Source organism: Lepisosteus platostomus, chromosome 3 (assembly GCF_059453375.1).
Source record: "Lepisosteus platostomus isolate fLepPlt1 chromosome 3, fLepPlt1.hap1, whole genome shotgun sequence".
Classification (NCBI taxonomy): Eukaryota; Metazoa; Chordata; class Actinopteri; order Semionotiformes; family Lepisosteidae; genus Lepisosteus; species Lepisosteus platostomus.
In genome coordinates, this window is record NC_142613.1 from 7,322,161 (window position 1) to 7,339,301 (window position 17,141).

Below are 17,141 nucleotides of genomic sequence, written 5' to 3' on the forward strand. Positions count from 1 at the left end.
ACTGATGCCAAGTTTTTACAAATTTCATTTTTGAAGAAATGGATAAAAATCAATTCCTTGTCTGCAACCTAATGGTAAAAATATTCCAAGTTCAGGAGATATGTGGAATTAATAGAGAATTGGGTGCTTTTTAAAATTCACTGGACTGGAGATGGTGTTGTTTACCAGTGTCTTTAAAGAATCCTTGTGTTATTAAAAACAAAAAGATGGATTGTGGCAGCTTCTAGGTGTCTAAGTAGGTACTGTAAAGATATGAATTCAGATCACAGGTTAAGCCCAGACAACACTTTTGTATTAATTCCAGGTACAGTATATCTCATGAGACTGACTGAGGCCAGGCTTTCCCCCAGTGGGCAGCACATTAGTGGCCAAGTCCTGCTGGACTTGAGCTATCCTTTGAACTTGCAGTTTTGTCAGTGAGAGATGCATCAATCTTCCATTTGAGACTAATTCTTCTGTAAAGGCACTGCATACTGTAGCTTAGAACAAGAAGAATGACAGATGACCCTCACAAGAACTGTTTCATCTCCCCCACATCTACAATATGTGGATGATCAGTAAAGGATCATTACGTCATGTGTTGATTATGTTTTAAGTGTTTTTTTGCCAGAAAGTCTTATATTTAAAATGATTTCAAATGGGACAACACTTTCAGTTAAAGGGTTTTGCTTTAATACTGTATTTTGAGTCTTTAAATTTACAGTACATTTACTTAGAAATCTGTTAGTCTTTGTTAAATTAAACAAGGCCATCAAATTAAATGAAGTAAATTACCTTGGGGGTTCACTTTCTTTATTTTCAATGAATGAACCCAATTGTTTATAACCAAATGTGTGGACCTTGCAACCTTTTTTTGTAATGAAATGAAAACAAGCTTTAACATGGCTATTTTGTTGTTATTTGTTAGTTGTCTCCAGTCTGCACATACAAACCAATGAATAGATGTAACATGTAACAAGTTCACTTATCAAGTGTGTAGACTTCGCTCCACTTAGAAACAGCATGTTAGAACCTCGTATCTGTCCTCACCAATGAAAGACATTGACTGCAAGAGGGGGTAATGATTTGACCACGATTTATAGCTTGGATGATTCCAAAACAGATTTGTGTGTTTTAGACTTTTTCTGCTGATGAAAAGATAAAAGACTAAAAGTGATTCTTGTTTTAGTGGAAAGAAAGCAAATGGAAACGTAAAAATGTGTATTTGCATTTCCTTAATGAGGTCTGTAATATCCTCAGGCTTAAGGTCTTATATAATTAAAACCAGCTTTTTAGTGTTCTTTTCTCTGGTACATAAAAATATGGTTTAAAAACATAAAGAATGTACCAAAAAGAGAAAGCAATTTGACCCATATTCATGATTTGGTTTGTCCGTAGTTTAATGACCTAAAGCTCGGACCTAGCTGTTCCATAAAACGTCTCGGAGAATCTGTTTTAACAGCTTGTCTGGGTAGTTTTGGCCAGACCCCCCATCTCTGTGTAAGGAAAGATGTGTCTATTTCCAGTTTTAAATGCACATTATGTTAATTGTCAATAGTCCTGTACACAAAACCAAGATGGGCGATTATAGTCTATATATTGTTAGTCTGATTAAGGTTTATAAAGAGAGGACACTCCAAAACAGGGGTGTGAAACACATTTGCTGTGGCTGGCCAGATTTGCTGCTGTTTAAAATGTGTAACCTGAGTCAATTTACAAATTAAAAAAACTATACAGTATATGGCTGTGTCATTTCAGCATCATCTTCAAACAGACAACAAAAATACAGTACCTGTGAGATGAAGGAGAAGCACTTTGCCTTGCTTCAGAGTTAACAAAGTAAACTATGGAAATTAAAATTAAAACAGGCAAGAGATGTTGCGTGACAAAAAATAAATAAAATATATACCAAGGTCTGATTGTCCTACATCTGTAAAAACCTGTATGCTCTAGTTTTTATTGTCTTTTTCTTTTTTCACAATGTACAGCATCCTTCGGTTTGGAAAGGGATTTAATAAATAAAAGTTATTATAATTTATTTGTAAGAGTTCAGTAATTCAGTAAGTACAACTGTGATGTACTGAAAAAATAGGTTGGTGAGCCTCTACGCTCAAAGAATTAGTAATAATATGAATAATTTATATCAATAAGGCCATAACAAGTATTAAGAAGCTGTAGGTAAACATGGTTTAAACAAGTGCAAAAGGAAAGGTCTTTTCAAATCCTTACTCACGGGGAAAATGACTTAGTAGATCAATACACTTTGTTCATCTGACAGTACTGTGACATAAAACTGTATTTGGAGGTATCTTGATGGTCCCAGGATTGAAATGGTGTTGAGAATGATACTGAAATAAAGCAGTGTGTGACAGGAAATAGTACAAGGCCTAGTACATGTGGAAACTCATTTCCTTCCAAAACAGTTAGACAACAGCTGATGAGCAAGCATTCAAAAAAATAACTTAACAGTCTCTTCCTTTTATCATTAGTGTCCGGGCTTCAGCATACATATTGTTTTTATAGGGAACACATACAGTGCACCAGAACATTTTGAGTGATGTGTTTATATTCTCAGATGCAACAAGGAACACCTGGTGGATTTTACAGCTTTTGTTTGGGATTCTGCTGACAGAATACCCTTGACATTATAAAGAAAAGAACTTGCTACTCTGATGGAAGGGCAAAACCAGTTCTTTTACCAGCAGAAATTCAGTTTGTATTGAGAGAAATATTTTTAAAAATTCACAAAATCTCAAAAACATGTTCCTAAAACAAGCAGCATTTCCATCTAAAAGTAACTACGTAACTGCTGCATGTGGGTTTTATTCAATATGTTTTCAGCAACACAACCATGTTTTTGATCTTTCTTGTCAGCTAAAATCCTGAATCGTAAATCATTTGGTGAGATGATTTATATGTTCACATGTATACAGTGCCTTGCGAAAGTATTCGGCCCCCTTGAACTTTTCAACCTTTTGCCACATTTCAGGCTTCAAACATAAAGATATAATTTTTTTATTTTATGTGAAGAATCACCAACAAGTGGGACACAATTGTGAAGTGGAACGAAATCTATTGGATTTTTGAAACTTTTTTAACTAATAAAAAAATGAAAAGTGGGGCGTGCAAGTCGCTTGGGGTATGTCTCTATCAGTTTTGCACATCGAGAGACTGAAATTCTTGCCCATTCTTCCTTGCAAAACAGCTCGAGCTCAGTGAGGTTGGATGGAGAGCGTTTGTGAACAGCAGTTTTCAGCTCTTTCCACAAATTCTCGATTGGATTCAGGTCTGGACTTTGACTTGGCCATTCAAACACCTGGATACGTTTATTTGTGAACCATTCCTTTGTAGATTTTGCTGTATGTTTGGGATCATTGTCTTGTTGGAAGATAAATCTCCGTCCCAGTTTCAGGTCTTTTGCAGACTCCAACAGGTTTTCATCCAGAATGGTCCTGTATTTGGCTGCATCCATCTTCCCCTCAATTTTAACCATCTTCCCTGTCCCTGCTGAAGAAAAGCAGGCCCAAACCATGATGCTGCCACCACCATGTTTGACAGTGGGGATGGTGTGTTGAGGGTGATGAGCTGTGTTGCTTTTACGCCAAACATATCGTTCTGCATTGTGGCCAAAAAGTTCGATTTTGGTTTCATCTGACCAGAGCACCTTCTTCCACATGTTTGGGGTGTCTCCCAGGTGGCTTGTGGCAAACTTTAGACGAGACTTTTTATTGATATCTTTGAGAAATGGCTTTCTTCTTGCCACTCATAAAGGCCAGATTTGTGCAGTGTAAGACTGATTGTTGTCCTATGGACAGACTCTCCCACCTCAGCTGTAGTTCTCTGCAGTTCATCCAGAGTGATCATGGGCCTCTTGGCTGCATCTCTGATCAGTCTTCTCCTTGTCTGAGCTGAAAGTTTAGAGGGACGGCCAGGTCTTGGTAGATTTGCAGTGGTCTGATACTCCTTCCATTTCAAGATGATCGCTTGCACAGTGCTCCTTGGGATGTTTGAAGCTTGGGAAATCTTTTTGTATCCAAATCCGGCTTTAAACTTCTCCACAACAGTATTACGGACCTGCCTGGTGTGTTCCTTGGTCTTCATGATGCTCTCTGCGCTTTCAACAGAACCTTGAGACTATCACAGAGCAGGTGCATTTATACAGAGACTTGATTACACACAGGTGGATTCTATTTATCACCATCAGTCATTTAGGACAACATTGGATCATTCAGAGATCCTCGCTGAACTTCTGGAGTGAGTTTGCTGCACTGAAAGTAAAGGGGCCGAATAATTTTGCACGCCCCACTTTTCATTTTTTTATTAGTTAAAAAAGTTTCAAAAATCCAATAGATTTCGTTCCACTTCACAATTGTGTCCCACTTGTTGGTGATTCTTCACATAAAATAAAAAATTTATATCTTTATGTTTGAAGCCTGAAATGTGGCAAAAGGTTGAAAAGTTCAAGGGGGCCGAATACTTTCGCAAGGCACTGTACATGTGCATATAGATAAAACATAAACCTTCAATCAAACATTGTACATAACATAAAATAATAAATAATAAATAAATAATAGTAAAATAAATGAGTTCATCAAAAGTTCAGACCTAGTATACAGACTAGGGAGGGTGGTAGATTATAATCAAGACACAACAGCTTCCTGGGCCAGAGTTTATCCTATGCTGATTCCTATGGCATTAAGCAATCAGAATGCACACCAATTCATTACAACAACCACCTCTAACAAATGCTGGTCCCAAGAACTGTACATATAGCTTTTGTGGATGGCAGTAATTGTGGTTCAGCATATCACTTAAAGTACAATAGCAGTGTCTGTAGTAGGGACTTGAACCCAAAACCCAATAATTATGAGTCAAGAGACTAACTCACTACACTATGCCCTCCTTTGCTATGCAGGCTATAAATAAATAAGCAAAATTGCAGTTCCTAGCCCAAAGAACAAATTGAGAGTTCCTATATTGCTTTTATTTTTTACTTAATCATGTAGCATTGTTGTGAGTTTTTTCATAGAGTCAGATCAAACATAACATTAGCCTTTTTCTTTCCAGTAATGAAATAACTTATGAAAGAGTGTAATAGAAAACATGTGGGCTATATCAGATATCTATTATGAAAACCAACTAAAAACCAACTAAAATTCCTTCACCATCCTATCGAGAAACTGCACAGAAATTGGTACTTAATTGATCTTTATTTAAATAAATATCAATAGTTCTAGCTTAAATGACAACAAAATTGGAAATTGCTACATTTTCTATAATTGATCAAGTTTATAATTTTCTTGCAAATATTGACTGAGGCTATTTTCAACTTATGGCTTGTATATCAATTGCTTGTGCAGTTCATCTACATGTGCTTTGGAGAGGTATATTAATATATGTTGCAAAGATATAGAGTCAGGTCAAACATAATTTAGCCTTTAACTTACCAAAAAGTGTGGTAGAAGATCGGTTGGCTGTATCATATACTGTATCTGTTATTAAAATCAACTAAAAATTCCTTCAGCATCTCACTTTGGCTAAAGTGAAGTGAATCCTGCAATTTTCTCTGAACTAGCTGTTTCAATACTATTTAAAAATTTGAAATAGTTTTATTAATATAAATATATATCAAATAATAAATTAAAAATAACATTGTTTTGTCATTTCTGCAGGGCTGCAGGAAAATGATGAACAGCTGATCTCTAAATCAAGTGGGAATCAGAATACTTATCTGGATAAAAATTCAAACCAGCATGAGATCACCCTGGTTCCCAAGATCTCCAGTGCTGAGGAGTTAACTTCAGCTGAAAAGCAAAATGTAGACGCACTTAATAACATATCTGATGTGACTCAGAATCTAGCAAATCTCACTGTCACTGGGGACATAGGTTTGAGAAAGCCTGTGAGTCAGCACAAGCTCAAAGTTGACTCTGAGCCAGCTCAGGCAATTGAGACTGCAGCTGCTAGCTTGGATATGTCAGCTGAAACAATGGTGGTCAGCACAGAGGAAGCAGGTCATGAATCTGGTGATGACACCACTTTGGATCAGATCAAAACGAAGAAGGTCAGGCCCCCACCCCTGAGCATAAAGGGAGTACAGGGTGTCACCAACCAAGCTGAAGTAGAAGATGAGATCCCTGTTCCTAAGGCAACATACTGCTTCAATCCAGATGATTATGATGATAGTGCCAACCCTTTTGCCAGTGGTGGTTCCAAGCTGCAGAACTCTCCACCTTCTTCTTCAGGCAATTATCAGATGGAATATGTCACAAATGTTCCCAAGGGTGCTCCAGATGAGGCTAAACCTGTCAAGATGGAATTTGGGTTAATGGACGATGGTGAGAATGGGGAGGTTAAGAAGCCACCACCAAGAAGACTGGGAAAAAAGCCTGGCAGCAGACTTACCCCCAAAAGACAAAAGTCTAAACCAGCAGAGCCGAACACTGATGCTGCTCCCACCATCCAGAATTTAGAGGAAGTCCCCATCCCTAAGGCATCCTACAACTTTGATCCCAGCCAGTGGGATGATCCTAATTTCAATCCCTTTGGTGGGACCTCTAATTTGGGCAGCTCACCCGTCCTTCCCAAAGGATCTTATACTTTTAACCCTGACAACTTTGATGACTCCATAGACCCCTTTAAACCATCTAAGAGCTTTCCTGAGTTACCACAGGACTCTTCTACAAATGCCAATCTTGAAGAGGATACAGAGAAACTTGATCTCCCCTTGGACTCTGAAGGGAAAGGGAGACAGTCACCAAAGAAGACCAAGTCCAGATTAATTACGTGAGTTCTAAAATACTCTTGGTTCCTAAAGTAGTCTAAGATGACTTAAGAATTTAAGAAAGGTTGCAAACAAGAGGAGGAAATTCTGCTTGTTTAGGTATCAGTAGCTTAATGAACTTCCAATCCCATCAAAATGTTTCTTTAAAAATCCCAGTCATATTCAATTCAATGAATGGGCTGGGTTAGTGTCAGATGGGTTATTTGAGACACTGGAGTCTTTGTGTAAAGATGTGTTTCCTATTTTTTAAAATACACTGTACTTGTTCATTGTAAGTTCATTTAGTCTTTACCTCAATAAATCACCATTTTGATCGTGCAAGAAAACTGCATGAAAAAAGCATGAGACTCAAAACAAGAAAATTAAAAGTATTGTTTTTCTTCAAGTCTGTACCGTAAACAAATCTGCAGTACTCCTTTTTTCTTTTTCTTTTGCTTTATTTTATAACTTTTCAGACTCTCACATTACTGGAGGCTTTGTACGCTGCTCAACTTAAAATAAGAAGTATTTAATTTGCATTATAAATCCCAACAACAAGAAAAAATAAAAAATGAATATGAAAATCTATCATCCTATTTTGCATCTGACCATTTTTAAAGAGCGTCATAAATGTATAAGGAGAGGCATAAACTCATATTATATTGATGCAGTTCGGCCTAGTGAATCTGAATAGGAACATTTATATCATTGTATCATTACTAATGGATAGACTATTATTTTATTAATAGTGTTATGAAATCATAGAGCTTTACAGAAAACAAGCATATGAGCCCTTTTGTTGTTTTTGGTAACTTTTAATTTAAAATTTTCTACTTTTCTAGTATTTTTTCCATTCAAAAGTAACTGTTTTGTAAATATACTGCCTCCTTAAAAATAATAATATAAATGAATATAATTATATTTATAATGTTTTATATTATGCATTTTCTGGAGGTGAATGTGTCAATTTCTTTGCAAAGCATAATATACTGTACATGTTGTATGTGATGCATGATATGAAAATCATGACAGTTTCTGCGTGGGTTGTGGCACTTCAGAGCATCTACCCTGTACAAATGTCTTCTAGTCACAACATGCATACTGTTGGAAACCTTGAACTGAAAAGAGTTTACAGCCCTAACTTCTGCAGCTACTTTTGTTTACATCTATATCAAAATTTTACATGGCTCCCATTTCTTCCAGTGTTCTGAAGAGATTTTCCTCCCACAATCCTTTGCTCCCTTTTATTAACCAGCCTCTTCATTCTGGGCTTGTCTACCCTCTGTGTGAGCAACAGGCTTATACTCTCACATGGTATCTTTATCTCTCTCCTCATCTTCTAACTGTCCATCTGTCTGTCTTCCCTGTGTTGTGGTCGTCTCTCTTCTTTCCTGTCATGTGTGTACATCAGGACTTCTGAGCAAGTGAGGTTTCTCTGTTTTCTGTTGTAAGTACTTCTCCCATCTATTTGCTTGGGCGCTGCTTGTGCTTTGCCTCTGGTCTTTCTCACACACCTATCTGTGCATCCCATTGCATGGGCATTGAGTCCCTGGTCATGCTGTCATTGTGGCCTGGGTTGCGTGCTGTGTTGGCTCACTGACTTCCAATTCTCGACCCCCCTCCTGCTCAGTAAAGCACTCCTTGGTCTCCTCCCCGTGTGTCAATACTAAAGCTTTTGTCATGATTTTAAAATTTTGAAAAAAGATGTACATTTCTGAGACATATTTTAATATAAAATAGTTGTTTCAAATTCAAAAATGTGCATTTATACATCATCCCTATTATTTTAAATTGATATTTTCATGTGTATTATTAAGCAAGGAGTTTTCATGGAAAACAGCCAGCTGATTTATCAAAGAGAAGCTTTAGGCTCCTTCCTATTTGCTTCCTTGATAGTTTTACACATTACAATGTGGACATTTATCCCTCCCTCCTCAGACTGCAGTAAAAGCATCTTTGCATGCCCCTATTCTTTATAAGATTTAAAACAAAATTATACCTTAATACTTCTGCCTGTTTGAATTTTTTGACAGGCAGATGTCCTAAGATATTTTTACAGGGTATCTCTGAAAATATGAGGAACTCCAGTGGTCTGGTTATCTGATCATAGCAACTAGCTGTTACTTGGTTAAAGTATTTAACAGTCATACACAATTCATCAAAGACAACAAAAACAACAAATCACAAACTTTGTGAGCTTCCCACTGTGATTACACTTTAATCAGATGTGTAAACTATTCTATTAAAAGGGTAAATTAATAATTACAGTATGCTTTCATATTTTATGTTGGCATGAGTTATATATTTCTAATAATAAAAAAACAAATATTCCAGAAACACATTACATTAAAAAGACATGTTAGATACTGTTTTTTATTGCTAGTATAGCTACTGTAGTGCTTTTAATGATATTCTAAAGTTTATCAAGCTGTTTGATTATAGAACACATCTTCGTTCCATAACAAACTCTCCTGCAAACACCATCTTTTATAGCTGTGGAAACCTCTGCATGAACACAAGGCAATCATACTATACTGTATATGAACAATTAACTATTTAATGACTATTTCAAAGCGTCATTAAATAGTCAGATTTTTTTCTTGCTACCTGCTGCTTTCCTCTCCACGCTAAAAAAGCAATGTGTCTCATAACCCATGAGGCATCCTTTGGCCTTGATCAAAAACTACACATAACTAAAGATAATGCAGAGAACCTGGGTTACACTGATAATATGACACTGTTAGAGAACCTGTTTGACTAAACCAGTTGGTATATATAGTAGAAGCCCTGAATGATCCAAAATGTTTCACTTACTTTAGTGGTATTATATAATTTAGACCTTTAAGCCTTCTGTTTCTCACTTACAAAGGCAAACTGAAGTGATCTTTGCAGATCAATTGAAAGCATTAAAAAGGGTGAGCTAAGGTATGAGCTGAGGTATGTGGTGTCCAGATTTGGGGGTAACTTTTTTTTAATCCATTGTTGATATTATCATGCAGTGTTAGTACTGTATTTCTTGTGATGGCTTTTTAAGTGCAGTGAGTCAAAAGCTTTTTTTAAAAAAAGTACCTTTCAGTCATGTTGAGTTCCTAACAAATCATGCCTCATCTTCATGGAAGAACAATGCTATCTTTGGTGTCCTGCCCATGACATTGATCTATGGCTGAACGCATGCCTTACATAAGGGGAGTGGTTTGTTTACGGATGAACTGGTTCAAACAGGATGATGCAGGTGTCAATTTAAAAGTCTTTTCTGTGTTTGACAACAGCATGCTGTCGTTTTTAGGCCTTCAGCAAAACAAGAGGCTCTCAAGGCAAACAAAACACTTGTTTTGTGGTTTTTAAAAATGTAATCCCAAAATGTTCTTTTCTATCCTTTGGGAATTTAGTTACATAGAGAATACGTATTGGTATTGAATTAGTAGCTGGCCAGATTCAGTAGTGTATCTTAATTACAATTTGTTTAATATAATTAGAAGAGACATTATTGATGTTACATTTAAATAGAATATACTCCATAGATTAGTGAGTTGTCTTAGAATAAAGGAGTGCCATTACTTGCATCTGCATGTGCTAGATGATGTCTTTATGAAAAATAGTGTTTCTTTGCTTTGAATCCCTCTCTTTTGTCAACGGAAGTAAATCAGGGAAGGCCCAGGAATGACGGGACATTAGCACTACAGGTTCGGGTCGGTTGCCTTCAATTGGTTTTTGTAAGGCATGACATTGTTTTGTACTGGAACACTAACATTCCTATTCTTTAAATCTTTTGAAATATCTTAAATGCAACAGATGTGCTTCATTTGTGTTTATATCATCTCTCCAGGAAGAGTCAGGGAAACTATAGCCCTAGATTTTAATTCCATGCTTTTTTCAGTTTCTGTGTTCATAAATTCACTTTATCTCTTTTTCCTAGGGGTGCTTGCAAAGTGAAGAAATATGAAAACCAGTCCTTGGTTTTGGATATCTGTGGTCAGGTAAGACTGAGTACCAAAAATCAACATTACTTTAGAATTAAAGAATAGCTTTCTTGTCAGATATCCAATAAAGTGTTTTTAATCAATAAATCATGTCAGAAGCTCTCTTGTATCTCTGAAATCATACAGTACTTGGAGTGAGACATGAAATTTTTTCTGGGAAAAGAGTGCTTGGGCTTTCTTTTTCCCAAACGCAGTGTTACATAATAATGAATAACAGTACAGAGTCAATGTATTTTGAATTAATTTAAAATAATACGCAGAGTCAGCAGTTTCCATTAAAAAAACCTGATGCACATACATTAATATTCCTTTAATCAGGTGTCAAAAATATACAGTATGTAAAAATATACAAAAACTAAATCTGAGATTTATTTAATATGATACCAAATTTCACATGATACACACACTGCTACATTTTTAATATAAACCCTAATTAGTGTTTAATTTTTACATGTTCACATGCATCCATTTGGTACTGTGCACTTTTCAGGTGCTCCTCAGCACACCAGTGAAAAGTTCTCACGCCCACGATAAAGCTGTTATTTATTCTGTCCTTTTTTACAACATGATGTACCTGCGGGAGTTCTTTTAGGAAGGGGATTTCTCTTTTTGCGGTGACTAATTTGTCATTCTCTTTGTCTCCCTGCTTGGCATCCTGACAGTGCATGACTCACACCCTATTTATGTGTAATGCATTTGGGCGGCATTCTAACAAAAGCCCAGCAGGCAACAAAATCCTGGGCAGAAACTCAGTGCGATGTGCAGTATGTGCATCTGTGTATATGCTATTCGTTCCGTAGCGTCATGTAATTGAGCTCATTCTATAATTCATCATATCCAGTATGCAAAGAAATAGAGAAGGATTTTCATTGCAATTGATTATTGTAATGTTGTAATGACAGGACTGGCAGGTCTTTTTTCTTGTGGTAAAACTAGAACTTTCAGTAGGTTCTTATGATGAATGAAGTTACCAAGGCCTACAGTGCCTCCCTCAGCTTTAGACACACTAGAGAGAGATGAAAGGTAATGAAAAACACTTAACAGGCATACACAGTGATTTAATCTTACTCTTTATTCTTACTCCTATGAGAAAGCCTGTGCAGGAGAGCCCCCTTTTAGAACATAGAAAATAAGGAAGGTTACAAAATCCTAAGATTTATTCTCTGTTTGTTAGTAGCGAATTGATCTAGGAATTTCATGTCTTGGTAGCTTGTTCCCTACTCCCACACACTTTAAAAGGGGGTTTCTGAGAGTGGCAGTGGCAACTGAAAAAGTGAAGAGTGTCCTGAAAAGAGCTATATAGGTGTGAATTATTATTATTATTATTATTATTATTATTATTATTATTATTATTATTATTATTGCGGCATTGTAGTTAGCTTAGGTTTGTTCGTTCAAGTTTTCATTCTCTTGTTAATGTTAGAATATTAAGCATAAGCACAATTTGTTTGTGTGGTAAGAGAAAAATCTGTGCATTTGCCATCAGAACATAAGAAAGTTTACAAACAAGAGAAAACCATTATGCTTTTCTTCCTGATTTGGTTGCTAGAAGGTTGATGATCCAATGATGATCTTATGATCTAATCTCAACAATATGAGATCGAATTCGCATCCCCTGGAGTCAGCTTCAATCATGTGGCTAGGCAGTTGTTTCCAGACTCCTGGTCTTCAACCTTATAATACCAATTACTACACATACTGCATCTCTTGTTCTCTGTTCGAATGTTCCTAAATGTATTTTATCATGTTTTCCCAGGTCCCTGTTTTCTTGCTGATGTTGAATAGATTTCCTGATTTGAGGTGGCCAATGCCCTTTGGTACCTCAAGTCTCCAAGTTAATTAATCCAAGATTAATGTCCTTTAATATGAATCATTGTGTAGCTTGGAACAAAGGAGATTATACAGGGACAAGTTCTGTTTTGACAGCTCATTTTGAAGTGAGTTGGTTAGGCAAGAATAAAGTGTCATGTATCCATGCTATTGACAGGACAATGAGCCTGTGGTATCAGAAGTCCCTGATATCGCTCATCGTGAGGGGCATGCCACAGACGAAGAGAAGCTTGCATCCACTGTTTCCAGCCAGAAACCTGGAAAGCCAGAGATGAAGGGTGAAAATGAGGAGGAATTCTTCGAGTGCTCCAACTTGCCAAACTCAGTCAATACAAAGAAACTGTCCAGTGAGGGTACGTCCTGTCTTCTCTTAGAGTTGTGTTACCATGGGTTCATCCTGCCTGTATTTTGATTTACAATTTTATTTGACAACTTGAAATTGAGGTGTGAACCTTGCTCTAGAGGCACATTGTGAATAGGATCACCTCTCTTCACTCTACAATCAGACACTGACTTTGACTTCCTCTGACAGGCCTACTTTGGTTTCACTGTGTAGAATTCTCCACTTGATGAGATGTTGGTACTAATGGAAAGAACATTTTACCGACGGATAACCATATTATCCTGTGTGTAAACACTCTCCTACTCCTGAGCCCTATTTAATTGTCATGCTGATGTTTTCACAACACCTGTTTACACAAGAAAAAGAAAAGCTATAGACTATTAGTAACTAGTAGTAACCAAACAAATCAATTGGGCTCTTGTAATTTATATTTTTTTGTGTTAGCATGTAGCCTTGTAGAAGATTCTAATGAAGACAACTGGAACATTTATTTTAAAACTATTTGATTTGTCTTTCTTATTATGACACTACTATTGCAAATTGCAGCTTGTTTCCCTTACAGAAATAATCCTAGATTTGTAGAGGCATTAAGAACCCTTTAGATTTCTATTCTTCTCCTTTTTTATGCAAGATAAAATAAGATCACTCTAGTCGTCAGGCAAGGACTGCAGATGAGTAGCACAAACTCACTTATAATTCCATGGATTGAGAGAAGACTTCACCATGGCAACAAGGCCTACTTTTTCTGTGTGACTAGTGATGAGAACCACAGTTTACCAACTGTTAAATGATACAACTCAGTATTTTACTGTCTTCTTTGGTTAAATAATGTAAATAGTAAATGTAAGACCTTTAAACATTTCTCATGTCAGTTTTCCTCCCCAAATAATTCAACTGTAGCATTTTTAGTTGTATATGTCAGGCATTACATCTGCATTATTCATAGAGTCTCTACCTCCCCCTCTAAGGGAACTGCTGAGGGAGGAATGAGTAGGAAGAGAAATCAATATAATAAATTTAATTCTATCTTACTACTGAAATCGGCACAGTCATTCTTCTGCAATCACTTGCTTTTCTCCATTTTAGTTGTAAAAAGGTAATGAAATAATGGGTTAAGTTGCAATGGAATAATGGGTTAACTTGTTGAGGCATCTCAGCTGTGCTGCATTAATATATGCAAATTGGGAAAAGCACTTGAAAGCTACAGTTTTAGATTAGGTTTGTTCTCAGGCCTATATTTAAAGGGGAACTGTAACTCTATTTTCGTATTTCAGGGTCAGAAAGAGTCAGCATTGAGTGCATTTCAAACTGCAATAAAAGTAAAATGTACACAGTAACTAATTTACATTACAAAATAACTGACATTTTCACGTGTGCATAGCGCCATGTTCTGCGATTCAGAACGCAGCAAAAAACATCCGGTGACAGATTTGTGTGGCCCTACAACATTGTGAACAATCAGGCTTGTGAATACATATCTTTTAATCCAATAGAAATCCAATAATCCATAGAAATCATGCTTTCAATTGGTTTTGCCGACAAATACTATTTACTTGTTAACTCTCCATGCAGATCACATTAGAATTTGTGCAGTGAAATGTCTGCTGCACATTTCATCCTATATATATTTGTTCTACATCACAATACATTAGTACGGAGCCCGGGAGGGGCCATCGGTAGGAAAAAAAAGTTATATCGAGGGAACAATTTACAATTCGTGCGCACTAAATAGTTATATCGAGGGAACGATTTACAATTAGTGCGCACATAATAACTAAATCGTTCCCTCGTTTTCTTTAATTCATGCGTACGAAATTACGTTTTCTCTTTCCTTTGTTGCCTTTGTGTCATGGTAGTCGTGTGCACATAGAAAGCTTCTTGAACGCCAGCCTTATCCCCAGCTCCTAGAGATATCAGGGCATTGTAGCTACAGGGCATCACCGTCAGCAAGCGGCAACTGAAGAGGATTCTCGGGTTTAATGGGCTCTACCGACGGTGATATGCAGACATAGAAGAAGTGATTGGCTTTATTGTTGACCAATTGCGAAGGAACAAGTTAGAAAACATTATTTTGTACACACGAACTAAAGAAAACGAGGGAACGATTGAGTTATTTCGTGCGCATGAATTAAAGAAAACGAGGGAACGATTTAGTTATTTCGTGCGCATGAATTGTAAATCGTTCCCTCGATATAACTTTTTTTTTCCCTACTGATGGGCCCTCCCGGGTTCCGTACATTAGTCATTACGGAGACTAGTGAGCAGGAAGGTCTGCATCACGTCGTAATTTGTGGGAACTCAAATGCGAGTTTGCAACAACATGGCGACTTACAGTACATTACTTTCACAAAGTTCATGGTTTTGTTTAATTCAGAATTTGTATTATTTTCTATAATGTCAATACATTATTTTTTTTAAACCAAGACTTAATAACTGGTCTGAAAAAATTGGGATTGCAGTTCCCCTTTAAATAGAAGTATCAAACAGGTTGTACATGTTACAGCTTTATACACAGCATCTATATGGCCATTCTTCTCTTTTTTCTCCATTTTTTATTGATATGTTTCTTTTCTTTCATTAAATTGTTACAATTAGTTTACACACCATATTGCAGAAATAGAATATCAGAGCAGTTTGTAACAATACTATAAAAATTAATACAGGGTGACCTGCAGGATAAATATTACACTACAGTAAGCTGTAGCAGCAGGCACAATGAAGTCTCTTATAAACCATGGTTGTGATCTGATTTTCTGTTGTGGACAGTATAGAAACAGTGTTGGGAATAATGTATAGGTTACAGAATCACAGACATGCATTTTTTGGGAGTGCAGTTTGAGGAAGTGCACGAACATGGTCTGAGATAGATGTGGAACATGCAGTTGGAGCTCTAACAGTATTTTTTACCAAGTAGAAATGATGTACCAGTGTTCATTGTATCATATTCTAAAAAACACCTAGAGGCTATGAATGACTTTTTACAGATTCCTGACTTAAGGCACTCTAAGGAAATCAGTGACAGGGTCTCCTCTTCCCCTGCTCTCCCAGACAGATTTAGGGCTGTTTTTCAACAAAAACAAGTACAATTATTATGATCAATCTGTTTTAGTCAGCAGAATGTAAGAATGGAAAACCATTTCCTAGCAATACTCTGGTATTGGCAGCTAATACGTGTTCTGTTACTGCATTCTTGTTTTCATGGTGATAGTCCTAAACTGTTGCCGGTTTTGTAATTTTATTTGTCTTGGTATCTGGTACATGACTTCTTCTGCTTATCAGTGGCATTTTCTTGTTCGTAGAAGGCTGACAATTAAATTACCCAATAATGGAAGCACCACAGACATATTACATAGGCATGCAAAAGATAATCATTTTAACTTTAAATGTGATATTGGTCTAAAACCTGATAGACATGGATAGTTGATTGCATGCTTGATATTCATTTGAATTGAATCTAGTAGTAGTGGTCACAGCAGTAAAGCACTTAAAGTTATCTATAAACCTTTGCACAATGCTGCCCTCTGCTGATTTCTTTGAAGGAATTTAATTAGAATCAAATCTGTAAACCATTTCCACCAGCTAATCAATTAACAGGTATTTATAGTTAGGAGAAATGTTTGTGGACTGGGAAATTGCACTGAAATAGAAACTCCCTTCAAAGAAAATCTAAATGAACTGCAGGTTCAAAATCACTGACAGGAGTAATATTGGAATGTTGTGTTTTCATTTAAAGGAAAACCGAAAATCGGTCTCTACCAATTGCAGTTTATTAGAGCAGAATCTTTCATATGTCAAATTGTATGAAAGCTAATCCAGTCTTAGGTTTACAGGTCTTCTTATGATTATTATGTGCAGTGGTTTTAATGATAATAAGTTGGACAACTTACTTCCCCACAGGACTTGAAATGGGAATTTCTGACACTCCAGATGATCTGGAATGCAAAGATTCCTGCTCTTTGGTGAGTACATATCTCGTAAATAATTAAAACATTATTAGTCATCTTTTTATACTGTAGTTAGATATTGGAAGAAATCCTTGAATATCATACTTGTAAATTTTGGATGAGCTGATCATCTGTGGTACTGGTCATTAAAGGTACCATGGCACTGTTTGAATATGAGTAATGGCTCCAGTGTCCTGGATGAATTCACCTCTGGGCCAGACCAATCTGGCCGAGCTAACCTTTTCCCTTTATTCAGTTTGTAAAGCTTCTCAATTCTCTACCCGATCAGCTATGTAGTGGGG

General features: G+C 36.6%; 1 protein-coding gene across 3 annotated transcripts in view; it reads left to right on the forward strand.

Moving 5' to 3' along the window:
* tacc1 (transforming, acidic coiled-coil containing protein 1) overlaps positions 1-17,141 on the forward strand; it is a 63,639-nt gene that overhangs the window by 37,799 nt on the left and 8,699 nt on the right. For all 3 annotated transcript variants that reach the window (XM_088624186.1, XM_088624185.1, XM_088624184.1), the window contains exons 3-6: positions 5,652-6,765; positions 10,659-10,719; positions 12,710-12,905; positions 16,793-16,854. In XM_088624186.1, the coding sequence (XP_088480312.1) occupies positions 5,652-6,765; positions 10,659-10,719; positions 12,710-12,905; positions 16,793-16,854 (1,433 nt within the window). The remainder of the gene's footprint in view (positions 1-5,651; positions 6,766-10,658; positions 10,720-12,709; positions 12,906-16,792; positions 16,855-17,141) is intronic.